This window comes from Periophthalmus magnuspinnatus, chromosome 24, assembly GCF_009829125.3.
Source record: "Periophthalmus magnuspinnatus isolate fPerMag1 chromosome 24, fPerMag1.2.pri, whole genome shotgun sequence".
In the NCBI taxonomy this organism is placed as follows: domain Eukaryota; kingdom Metazoa; phylum Chordata; class Actinopteri; order Gobiiformes; family Gobiidae; genus Periophthalmus; species Periophthalmus magnuspinnatus.
The window spans coordinates 1,649,786-1,662,978 of NC_047149.1; the positions used below are offsets into that span (position 1 = coordinate 1,649,786).

The following is a 13,193-nucleotide window of genomic DNA, read 5'->3' on the forward strand; positions in this document are numbered from 1 at the left end:
TCCTCCACCTGTATAATATCGACAAAATCAGAAAAATTGTGTCTAAAAGTGACGCTGAAAAACATATCCATGCATTTGTTACATTTGTAGATTACTGTAACTCCCTCTACAAAAAGCTTTCAACTAGTTTCCCTTCCCTCCCTTTCTTTTTTTTCCTCTTTCTCTCCCTCTCCCCCTCTCCTCTCTGTCTGTTTCTGCTCACTCAGCTTGTGCTATAATCTTCTTAGCGTTTGGAGAGATTTATCATTTTTCCTCATTTCTGCAGCTCAGGGCTGTCCTCTCTCTTCTGTAGGCTACATCAGACCTGAATATACAATATTTGTAGTAGTGAATATGGAGGACCAGTGCTCTGTTGTTGTGCCCTTAGACAAGACACTTCTCTCACATTGCCGAGTGTGAATGTGGTGTGTGAGTGTCGACCTGTCAGTCTGTATCTCACCACCACAGAGAGGAATCAGGCACAAGGATGTAAAGTGACTGAACTATATTTACACCACTGACACAAAAACCAAGAGCAGACTTAAACCACAAAAGCTATTCTAAATCTACAAAATTGTTCACAAATCATGAGCTGCAAGAAATAAACATCAGCATGAAACCCTTTAGTGGTTAGTTTGCCTCTATAATGAGTCAGACAAGTTGTGAATTCAACCATTTATGGCTTAAATCTGATCATATAGACAAAAAAAATAACAAAAAATGTCCTGGAGCAAAGATGTTCACTTGATAAGAATCAGTATCGAGTCTATTCCTTAGTATCAAAATCCAGTTTGAAATTTTAGTATCGTGACACTAGTTATGATTCACTCACTCTACTGTGACAAGTCTCTACTTCTGCACGGACTCATCCCATTCATGCTAGGTCAGGTAAGTGAAGTGTCTTGCTCAGAGACACAGCATAGCCCAACAGAAGGGAATGAACTGCCAACCTTTGGGTTAAAGGACAAACTCACCCTAGAGAAAGTAATGTGACCCTTTGGCGCCATCTAATGCTTTAAGTAGGTATGTCTTTAGTTATCCTGCCCCCTCTTCTCAGTGAGGTTGTGGGTTAGACTCCTGATGTACACCCACACAGTAACAAAGGGACGACATGCACACATTGATCGCAAACAGTTGCTGGTTTAATTCCCAGTTTCAATCATTGTGCCAAAAACCAGGCAAAAACAACTTCAAACAACTATGAAAATAAACGTATCATTTTCATTTCACATGTTTAAAAATATGTACAGTTTTGAGTCCCATTTACTTATTACTGATATATTTAAATTATTGTATAAATTAAGGTATAGAGCAGGGTGTCCAAACCTCATGAAGTGCAGCTTATTGAAACACAGACCACGTGGAGGGCGACGCACTGGTGCAGTAGCTTCAGCCCATTAATATCAGGTCTGTCTTACGTCAAAATAATGGGTTAATGAAGTTGTAATGGAGGAGGATTTAAAAGCAGAAAAAGCACTTTCCAGGATAATGTGGGCCAGAACCAGAAAGCCTGAGGGCCAAGAAAAATTGTCTTGAGGGACACATTTGGCCCCAGAGCCATAGTTTGGACACCCCTGACAGAGCGAGAGTACCATGTGCCATTGAAAACTGGTACAAACTCAAAACCCGGTCAGAACCATGACTGAAAAATCTGCAGCAAAACACACAAAAGGCATTTCAAGTAAGACTTCTGAACTGTATGAACTTATATATGATTTCCTAATATTTATCCTACTAGAATTCCAAAATGCTCTTTGGGAAAACCGCACTAAACTTCCAAGTAGTAGTAGTAGTAATAACTTGAATAAAATTATTATTGTTTAATTTCAGCTTTATAAAATGGTGAAACAGATTTAACACAGTTCAGCTGAAGTAAAATGAAACATTGTTCATGTGAAGGTCAAAGAACTTCCAAATTGTTTTTAAAAATCTGTTGTTTTCTCTTTGTAAAGTTATTTCTAATGTTGTGTTGATGATTTAATAAAATGTTAATAAATAAAACTTGACTCTAACCTTAGAGTTAGAGCATTACTTTTCCTTCAAGAAAATCTAATCAAAATTATTGCTCATTAATGATCAGTCAAACTCATGGCACTTGTGTTTCCTGGTCCTTTGCAAGAGTTGCAGCCCCTTTCATGTCCACTCTAGTTCCATTCATTTTTCCCATAGACTTCTCAAAAAATTTTAATATTAAGAGTTCAAAGGCATTGTGTGTAGGCTAACGAGCTTTGTGCCAACTAATATCCATAATGCGGTTGTTTTAAGTCCAAAAAGTATGTTTAAACGCAAGATTTGGCAAAATGATATAATAACTTAGAGATTTATACATTTCCGGGAGCAGATTTTAAATAAAATAATAGGTGCTCATTAATTACCGCAGAACTGATTAGCTCTGAGCTTTTCAAACTGCCACAATATATCATGCTATGCTATTTTTAAAAGAATCTGTTAAAGAGGAGGCATTTTACTTCTGTGGTATTAAAGAGAGGGTATTTTACTTCTACGGGGTATCGCAGAAAAAATGTATTAACATATAATTAGTTTGTTTTGTTTTTGACGCTCTGAGTGTCTCCTCCCTTTGCTCTCCACACTAAATCACTCCCCCTTCAGAGCACTATCACAACACAATCAGTTGCATCCCACTAATGAAACTACTGCACATCACATCAGGTTTGTCAAGTTGCTGTGTACAGTTTTGCATCATGTTTTTGTATATTTATGGTGAATTGTCATGTGGAGCATAAGTGACGTAGGTGGAGCCTTGTACAGAAACAACTAACCATGAGGAGGGTCCGACTAAGGTTCGGGAGAAATTGCTAAAAATAAAATACATGCATGGCTCTCATCTAAAATCTCTTGTGTTTTTGATGAGGGAACATTGAAAGCTAAAGAAAAAAAAAGATTTTCCATAATACCCCCTCTTTAACATGTCTGTCATTTTCATCTCTGCTACATTAGTTTTAAATGTTTTAATAATTTTCCTTGTTAAAACCAGCACCAGGTGAGTACAATCAGAAAGAAATCAGATTTCTCACATCAGATAGAACTGTGACATTTCAATAATCTGACTCCAGAAATAAGATAATGATCAGATTTTTGGTGTGCATGTAAACATAGCAAGTCTCTCGTCCTTATATCGTCATCCTCTTTTAAAAGTGTGTGCATATTTGGCGATGATGTCATTTCCTGCTTCTCTTCATCAAACTGCCCTGTCATTGGTCAAAACATCCTGTACAGAAGTTAACTGAGCAGTGAGACCAGGTGCAACTGTTGTCGTGGGAGAGCAGGTGATGCTGCTGTTGCCTTGGGAGGGCAGGTGATGCTGCTGTTGTCGTGAGAGAGCAGGTGATGCTGCTGTTGCCTTAGGAGGGAAGGTGATGCTGCTGTTGTCGTGGGAGACCAGGTGATACGCTGTTGCCGTGGAAGAGCGGGGTGACGCCGTTGCCGTAGGAGATCAGGTGTTTCCATTGCTGTGGTCACTGCCGCAGCCTGAAGCGGGCGAGCAGAGGGAGGTGGTCCGAGGAGTGGTGCTGATTGGGCAAACCGTTCACCTGCTCCAGCTCTGAATGGCCAACCAATGAGAGCTTCCCAAGCAGCTGCAGGCCCCGCCCACCAGGAAGTAATGAGGAGGAGGGGCCGACAGGTGAGTCTGGAGAGAGAGAAAGGGTGAGGAGGAGGAGCCTGGAGGACTGGCCTATTGTGTATGTTTAGTCTACAGCATATATGTTTAGTACAGTATATACAGTGTGTACTCCACAGTCATGGTGGTTTGAGGTGCAGTAGTATCGAGCTCCGTGGTCTAAACATGTCCACATATTGAAGTCAATAGGCTGTGCTCAATGCAGCATGTCACGAGTTTAGCCTAGGTACATCCCGTCCTGCCCATGGACCATGAGACTTTCAGTCACGAGAGCGAGCGGAGCAGGTGCGAAAGAGCCAAGGGAATAATACATAAATTACAAATTATAAATGATGATGTTTAAGAGCCTCCGTCTTTCTCTGTCTCGGTCTGTCTGTCTCTCGCTCTGTCTCTCATACAGTTTATATTCCACTGTTATGACGGTCCATGGGTGACAGGTGTAGTAGTATAAGAAGTTTTAGTATGTAGTATTATGTGTAGTATGTGTAGTATTTGTAGTACCTGGAGTATACAGTATATAGTCTACAGTCATAGCTGTCCTTGAGTGACAGGTGGTGATCTCGTCTCGTCCGTCTGGACTCAGTTTGTGGCTGTAGGACGACTGAAGGTTCAGGTGGTGCTCAATCCTCCACCTGCACACAGTGTACATGCTGTAAACATTATGTATACTGCCCCCTGTCTGTGGGGATGCACCGGGGCTGTTGTCAGAATCATATCTATTGCCATTGTCAGTGAACATAAATCACAAACTAGGAACTTGCTTTGCTGTTAAATATAACCTATATTCACAGGTGGGCAGTACTCAGTTATATTTATTCAGTTACATTTATTCAAGTAACTTTTTAAAGACATTGTACTTTTATAGAAATATATTTTTACTCTTACTTGAGTAATATATATTACAGAGTAACAGTACTCTTACTTGAGTAAAATTTTTTGCTACTCTTCCTCCCTCTGTCAATAACAATAATGCAAAATATACAGTATGGGCAGAACAACAATGCCAAACGTCTGGGGTATCGGTGGAGGATATTATTAAAGGTACTTAAAGGTTTTCACTGGCCCCTGTGTCTCAGAATGTTTGTGCTTTAACTCACCTGTGTAAAATGTCCTCTGTGGTTTTGGAGACCAGATCCTCCACTGTCAGCTCTGAGATGGCGCCCTCTACAGCTGCAAACACAACAGCATTATTTTAGTCAGTTAAAGAGGGTCACGATCACAACACAGTCAGTGTGCATCCTGCTAATCAACCTACTGCATGCGGCATCAGGTTTGTAATTGTATGCAGAATTGTGTGGGAGCATGGGTGACGTAGGCTTATGGGCGGAGCATTGCACAGAATGGCAAGGGTTTGAATAGGGCCCGGGGGAAATCACTAACACTTAATTCTCAAACATGCATGGATGACATCTAAAACCTCTTCGATGAGAGGACAATGTTATAACATGGTACGAAGATTTAGATTTTTAAATAAAATATATTTAGCAAAATACCCCCTCTTTAAGGTTTAGTACCTCCGATAATAAGTAGAAAATTATATAAATGCAAACCTGTGGGGCTGTTAGAGGCTGGTTCTTCAGTCTTCTGCTGTGTTTCCTCCTGAGGTTTGCTGCTCTGGGCACATTTCTCCTGGTTCTTTACTTTAGTCTTGTCCTCGTTCCCCTCATGGTTCTTTTCCTGGTACTGACAGGAGCTGGAGATGCCCAAACTCTCAGACCAGAGCGGGGATTGGAGCCGCCTGTGTCCCCCAGGATTCTCCTCCTGACCAGACACCTGCACCACACACAGAGACAGGACTGTTATAGAGGGAATCTTGTTTTACATCTTTTTAGTGCTAATCTACACAAACACAGGGAGAAAAGGCAAACTCCACACAGCCTGTCAGGAAATCAAACCTGGAATCTATGGATTTAATACCGAAGCATTAACCACTGTGCCACCAAGATGATTTGAAACTGTTTTTACACATCCAATCTAATAGCCTCCAGTTATTTATTTCACATATGTAATGAAAAGCACGCCACCTTATGATGTCATGCAGTGGCATGTAACATCATAGCTGCGTAGAAAGACGTGAACCTGATGACATCATGCAGTTCTGTGTTTGAGGTAGGGCGCTGAAAAATATTGAATATCAGATACTAATCGATACTAAAACTAGTATCGAAACTAGATATTCATTTGAGCAGGTGTCAATACTAAAACAGTGACAGGACAGAATTGAACCTTTCCTGAATCTGTTTATAATGATGTGTCTCTGTATGTTTCATAAGTATAAGACACATAGACTAGTATACACCCATGGACCACTATGAACCTACTGCACACTGAGGATTACCATAAATGGACATAGCTAACCTAATAGCTACCGCGTTCCAGGTTGGAAGGGAGCATGGGCGCGCTTCCAGCTCCATCAACTCCAAATCACTATCATCCACCCTCTCTCTGTACCTGCTGCTCTCAGACTCATCATTTTGGTCTTAAATGTTCGTTTTAACCTGCTCTACATGATCCTGGGGTTTTTATTTCACTATTATGTCTGTAAATCAAGATATGAACATTGATAACAGACAAATTAGGTATCTAGGTATCTTTCCCCGAAGTTACTCCTGCCCCCGAAGTTACTCCTGCTAGTATTAACAACAAGGTTGATTAACAGCATTGCTAAGCTCAAACTCTCTTCCTAACATACATGACAATTCACAGTGGCTCCCTCTTTTCTGCATCAATCAAGGAAAAACTAAAATCTGCCCACACCAGTTCATCTTTCTCACAATCAGGGAATAATTTAGCTACATAAAATGCTTCTTTATAAAAGAAAAACATTTGACATTTATATAACTGTACACTGTATGCATACAGCATAAGACAGGGCATGGTGTGAAGGGAAATCTCCAGATCTCCCGCTCTGGATTGGCTCTTTGGTTGCTATGATACTCACGGTCGTATTTCTAAATATGGAACTCGGCTCCAAATTCGTCCCTTTAACCATGAACCTGGATGAGCTTCATTTAAGTTGAGTGCTGTGTGTGATGTCACACTCACTTAGCCCACTTCTTTATATGGGCTATGGGGATTACACAGATACACTGCCTGGCCAAAGAAAAAGTTGCCACCAAAAAAAAGGTCACACACTCTAATATTTGGTTGGACCACCTTTAGCTCTGATTATGCCACACATTCGCTGTGGCATTGTTTCAATGTCGCTTCTGCAATGTCACATGATTTATTTCCATCCAGTGTTGCGTTAATTTTCCACCAAGATGTTGCATCGATGATGGTCGAGTCTGACCGCTGCACAAAGCCTTCTCCAGCACAGCTCAAAGATTCTCAATGGATTCTCTGTGGTGGCCAATCCATGTGTGAAAATAATGTCTCATGCTCCTAAACCACTCTTTCACAATTTGAGCCCGATGAATCCTGGCATTGTCATTTTGGAATATGCCCATGTCATCAGGGAAGAAAAAATCCATTGATGGAATAACCTGGTCATTCAGTATATTCAGGTGTCACCTGACCTCATTCTTTGAGCACAGACTGTTGCTGAACCTAGACCTGGAGGAGGCTCGTACCCATTTGCTTAGTTAAATTCAGGTGGTGACTTTTTTTGGCCAGGCACTGTATAAGGCCACAAGGTAATATAAAACTACATTTTAATGTTGAAAATCACATTCCATTATTGAAAGAATCAGTACTGGATATTGAGTCTATTCCTTAGTATCAACATTGAGTTTTAAATTTTAATATCATGACAACACAAGTTTGAAGAGGTAACTACATTCTAATAACATAGTTAAAAGCAGCTAAAGTCAGTTGTCAGTGTAGGAGCATGTATTTCATACCATCCCGATGGACAGGAATTTGTAATCCAGATGCCCCGTCGTTAGAAACCTGTACAGAGGACTGTGAGGGGTGGAGTTAAAGTCTCCACACAGCACCACCGGGCTAGACGAGCCATCGGGGAGGCGAGACATGCGGTTGACCTCAGCCAATAGGATGGCGAGCTGGGCAAGTTTAATGTCACCGCGACGAGGGTTGTACAGGAGGTGGGTATTGGCCACACAGAAAGAGGAGGCGGGGTCAGAGATGGGGCTCAGCTGTACAACCAATCCCACGTTATCTCTGTCCAGGAGGGTGTCGCCACGTCTGTAAAACTCCACAGGATTGAACGAGAGCAAAGAGAGACGGGACTTTCTGTAGACTACAGCACAACCATCAGACTTGTACCCAGTGCGCTTCTTGTACACGCATTTGTAACCTGCAGAGAAAAAAAGAGGCATTTATGATGATTTAAAGAAAACATATTGTGCTTGTGTCTGCTCCATAGTGGAACTGCAATATGCACATAAAACCACATCACACTAGCGAGTAGCAGATTTTCTTTTCATTTGTACCAAAATGTCTATGCAACGCTGCCGAATCCTACAAGTATCGCCAATTAAGAAAATAAGTGGAAAGCATAGTAAGTATGTCACAGTGTCCGTGCACCGGTGGAGGTGAAAAGGGGGGCTGATTGGAGGACGTCTTGAATACAGGAGAATAAAGATTACTCAGACATGCACGTGTCACTCCAAATACAACTTCAGAGGGTGAATGAGTAGGAAACAATTATATGGTTAAAAGCTCTGAAGAGTAGATTTTGCACAATAGGTCTGTTTTAAAGCTTAGATTAAGAAGAATTCCATCTCTGTTGCAACCCACACACAAAACTGCATGCACGCGCAAACTCAGCAACACTGAGTTTTTAATTAAAACGTTACATTCACTGTAATCGCCTGTGTTATCGCTCACTGACAGTTCTGTTCTGATTCACTAAAATTCATGATTTCTCATTTATTTATTTATAATCAATTGTTTCTATTCCCGTCCCGTCCCACATGACTCTAAATGACATGAACTGGCCTATAGGAGCAGTCACAGTGGAAATCTTAAAAAGGGTCTAACTGTCTTTTTTGGGTAAAACCTACACACAGACTCTTCCTGATTAAAAATTAACTTAAGTGAGGAGTTACCCAGAGCCACCAGAGCAGGTCTGAGTTGCATCACAAAATGATCCTCCTGAACTTCTTGCAGACACAGAATCTACAAGAAAAACAAACCAAAGTGTCAATACGAAACATTCATCAGCCATGTAACTACTGTTACTACTGGGGCTGGCTTATATGTCATGACATATAAGGAGATGATATAAAAGCTACTGCACATGATTTTCCAGTCAGGGGAGGCAGGCAGAGAGCCTGGCTAATGCTGACGCTTCCTATTGAATGGGCCAAAAGATACGTCATACATCTACCTATATAAACATTATCAAACATATGGAAGTGTCTCATTGAGGTTCTCTGTGTTTCACATGCACACATGTGAGTTATTGACTATTGACTATTATTGACTGACCAACAGTGACTGGCCCTTTGCTGTGTGTGTTTGGTTAAAGGGCCGATATTTTTCTGATCTATGTTATAATGTTGTTTCCTCATCACAAACAGACCTGGAGTTGTGTTTTGTTTCATTCAAACATGTTTAACACACAAACGTTCACATTATATTGTCTTTCAATATGTTTAATTCTTATCTTTGAATGTTTTTGATATGAATGTTCTCTTAATTGTAGGTTGCCTTGTTACATCTGGCCTGGGGACAACCGATGAAAATTAGCTCTAGTCAGCTAACTCGGGCACATTTACATTTTTATAAATAATAAAATAAAACCCTGCATATCTTGGCTGAGTTCTTCTCTCAAACTGAAAACATTCTGTTCCAACTTGTGATGTCATGTGGTAATACAGGATGTGCTAAACTGTGATTTTAAACTTCATACACCTTCACTAGAACACCTCCCTAGGAAGGTGTTCCGGGCAGGCCCCACTGGGAGTAGGCCCCAGGGAAGACCCAGGGCACACTGGAGGGACTGTGTCCCTCGGCTGGCCTGGGAAAGCCTTGAATTCCACCGGAGGAGCTGGAGGACGTGTCTGGGGTGAGGGAAAGTCTGGAGTCCCTGCTTAGACTGATGCTCCTGCGACCCGTCCCCGGATGAGAGGAAGAAAATGGATGGACGGATACCTTCACTAGAATCATTTGGATAATTTAGATCTTGGAAGTGAGTCTCTTCTGAACAAGCCATAAACTTGAAAACTACTGCTTCATGACATCACAAGGTGGAACAGAGCATTTTGAGCTTTGGAGATGTAGACAGACTAATAATAAAGAGTTACTCAAACATGTGAATGAAACAAAACACAACTCCAGGTCTGTTTTTGAGGAGGGAACTGCATTAGACCATGGAATAAAACAGCAAGAGTCCATTTTAATATGTGGCCCTTGATGCGACATAAAACCTGACTCTGGAGAGCGTTGAGTAAAGGTAAATGATATTGTTATCACACATTTTCTTTTGTACTGTGATGCTCCTGTGTGTTTAAACTCACGTCTGCGTTGTGGTGCTGTATCTCCTGGAGTAAGTTGGGTAGTCTGTACTCCCAGCTCAGTACCTTTGGGTGACAGTGGCGGTACAGATACGCATTATCTTCAAGCAGGTCCTGAGACAGAATGTTGTATGACATCACAGTGAAGTCAAAGCCCACACTGACCCCTGGAGGAGGAGTAGTGTCACTGCGGCAGGGAGGAGCCAGCTCCCACAGTCTGTGCAGAGCTGGGGGGGAAAGTGGAACACAAGGTTTAGTACAGGATAGTTTTGTTAAGATACTAACATTTCAAATTCTATTTTGATACTAAGGAATAGACAATACTCAATACTGATTCCGATACCACAATGGTAATAAAAAAAATACTCTTTATTTAAACAATAGGATTTGATTTTCAACATTAATTTCAATTTCAATTAATTTCAACTTTGTGTTCTATTCCCATGTGTGTTATATGTGTGTAATCCTCAGTTCATAGTGGTCCATGGGTGTATACTAGTCTATGTGTCATATACTTGTGAAAAGATACAGAGACATCATTATAAAGATATTCAGGAAAACTTCATTTTTGTCCTGTGAACCTTTATATATATGTGATAAATGCTCAGGTGATATTAGTATTTGTATCAGATTTTCAATATTTTTGATAACCCTAGAACAGGATCAGAAATTTAAAAATATTAAAACATGATCTTCCAAGAAGATCAATGAATGTTAATATATTTTAGTCCTGGAGTGAGTAAAAAGTGGTGCTGTAGTCGCACAAAGTGTCACAGTCATGACACTGGGAACAAAGAATCCTCATATAATGTATATAACAGCAGTATATAACATTATAGGGGTGTATGCAGATAGATAGGCAAGTACTTTATTAGACAACTGAATGAAAAAACGGGAGGGGGGGCTGGACTATGGAGTTGTTAAGTGAAAATGTCACTTCCGATTCCAACTGGCAACAGCTGATTGTTTTTTTTTTCCTTATTCATCAAACAAGAGACAAAAACAAGAGTCATCGGTAAAAAAAGAAAATTTTTTCAATCAGCTGCTGGACCCAGAAGTGACATCACTCTTAACAACTCTATTTCATTAACAAGGTGAATAATGTCAGCATATGTAAATGTGTCCTGTGCATCTGACCCAGAGAGAGATCAAAACTTGCTGTTTGCTGTTAAACTACACAAGGACCTGTTTTATAAGAAATGTTGTGGTTTGCAGATTCTAGGAGCAGTGGACCAGATCTGAGCCTGGATCCAAGTCAGGAGTAGCTAGCTGGAGGATTATTGTGCATGTTTGATGGGAGCTCTAAAGAAAACATACCCAGACACAGGAAAAACATACAAACCACACAGAGAAAGGCCAAAATACAATACTATATACTATACTCATTCCTACATTCTTAAAGACTTACGTTTCACATGAACATTACTCTGAGCTTGGTTATCATCGATCGATGTCATCCTCGGATTTGAACCCGCAACCTCCTCCTCCATGTTTGCCTGTTGCACTTTTTTAGTCCTGTCCACATCTTTCTCTCGACTAAAATATCTCCCAGCTTGACTTTTGTCCAATAAACCTGAGTCCTTTTTGTAATTATGAGTCTTTTCTTTAGTATTTTCTAATTTGGGTCTTTCTTCTGAACTTTTCCTCCGTTTAAAAGGTGGTTCTCGCTCTCTCTCTCGTCGCTCCATTCTCAAACCATTTGTTGAACAGATTTGTCGAAAGTTAGGCCCAAAACCTCGTCCCGAGTACAGAAATCGCACCGGGCTCATAGGAAAGGGAAGGGTTGTGGCAGTGTACCATGGGTAAAACGGGGGAGCCGCGGGGGAGACAAGATGACGGATGAAGTGAGGAGAAGAGGAAGAAGCGATCCGAGGAAACAGAGAGGAACCGAGTGCAGTCACAGGCAGCCGCAACATGGAGGGGCTGTGAGAGGAGAAAGGGTTAATTATGAATTTACAAAAGAAAAAAATAATATCACCAAAAACATCATAGAATTAGATCATTTTCACTAATGTGCTATCTGTAATTGCTATACGGAATACAAAATCAACATATTTCTTTTTTAAAAAACAAATTCAAAATAGAAATCTTTGTTCGTTGCAAACCTGGAATATCAGTTTCGCCCTGGTGTAATTCTGGTTTAGTTGGTTCATATTCTTCAGTCATTAGGCATACTCAGAAACAAAAACAGTAGCTTTATTCTACAGATCGTTTAGAGAGAGTTTATGATTAAGTTTAACACATATTTAGCCTAACCCTGTACATTTCATTTCACAAATTTCAGTATTATCACTTTTTTATTTAGATCCACTCACTGTAATGTTAATAATAGCACTTTATTAAACTGCTAGTAAAAGCCTAATCTGGATTCTTCACAATCACTACCTTCATAATCCTCTCTTTTGTTGATGAATTTATCACCAAACCCCAGAGGCTAACTGTGATCAAATGCTTTAATACCTCCTCTAATTGGATCAACTTCAGTAAATCCTCCAAATGTAACAGTCTGCTAAACAAAACCACAGATAAGAAGCACACCACTTAGAAATGTCATCAACGCTGCACCTCCAGGAAATAGATAAATTATCAACATATTTAGGCCATTTTGGGGTGACATTTTTCCTCTTAAGTCTTAAAATATGTTATAGATGTGTAAATTAGATGTGTAAATATGCCAGTTAGTTATTTTATATTTTAAAAGTATGTATTGGAAACTTAGCAACTTGTTATGCTACCGTGCCAACGCTGGTTTCGAGACAAAATCACTCGTATTTCTTGTACTTAACGGTAAAATTGAAAGATATTTTCGTTAAATACTCACTCCACTTGCCCGTGAGCTGGGACATGATTTATGTTTGTGTTTCGATCCATATGAATTCATATAAAACTCGCATTTTAGTTTAAATCTGTCCAAAAAGTCACACTACAGCTAGCGTCGCACGAAAATGACGTAACCGAAATGTAAAAATGACAGCGTTGCCTAAATTAAAAGAAAAGTTAGTACATCACAACATCGACCAAAAACACATTTATTTGTTATAAAGTTTGTATAAATGAATTAATAGTAAGGATCTACAGATATTGTATGTATTTGTTTTCAAAACGGCAGTAATGGGCCTAGGCAGTTTTGTAGTTTTACGCCCTTTTCTCAG

General features: G+C 40.1%; 1 protein-coding gene across 1 annotated transcript; it reads right to left on the reverse strand.

Moving 5' to 3' along the window:
- Window positions 1–1,101: 1,101 nt before the first annotated feature.
- angel2 (angel homolog 2 (Drosophila)) lies at window positions 1,102–12,980 on the reverse strand. The gene is made up of 9 exons (XM_033990904.2): window positions 12,863–12,980; window positions 11,450–11,964; window positions 10,045–10,268; window positions 8,632–8,701; window positions 7,462–7,877; window positions 5,170–5,392; window positions 4,717–4,789; window positions 4,121–4,251; window positions 1,102–3,628 (listed from the first exon to the last, which is right to left on the reverse strand). Exons 1-9 carry the CDS (start codon window positions 12,910–12,912, stop codon window positions 3,456–3,458), a joined length of 1,875 nt encoding a protein of 624 aa, XP_033846795.2. The 5' UTR covers window positions 12,913–12,980; the 3' UTR covers window positions 1,102–3,455.
- Between the last annotated feature and the right edge of the window lie 213 nt (window positions 12,981–13,193).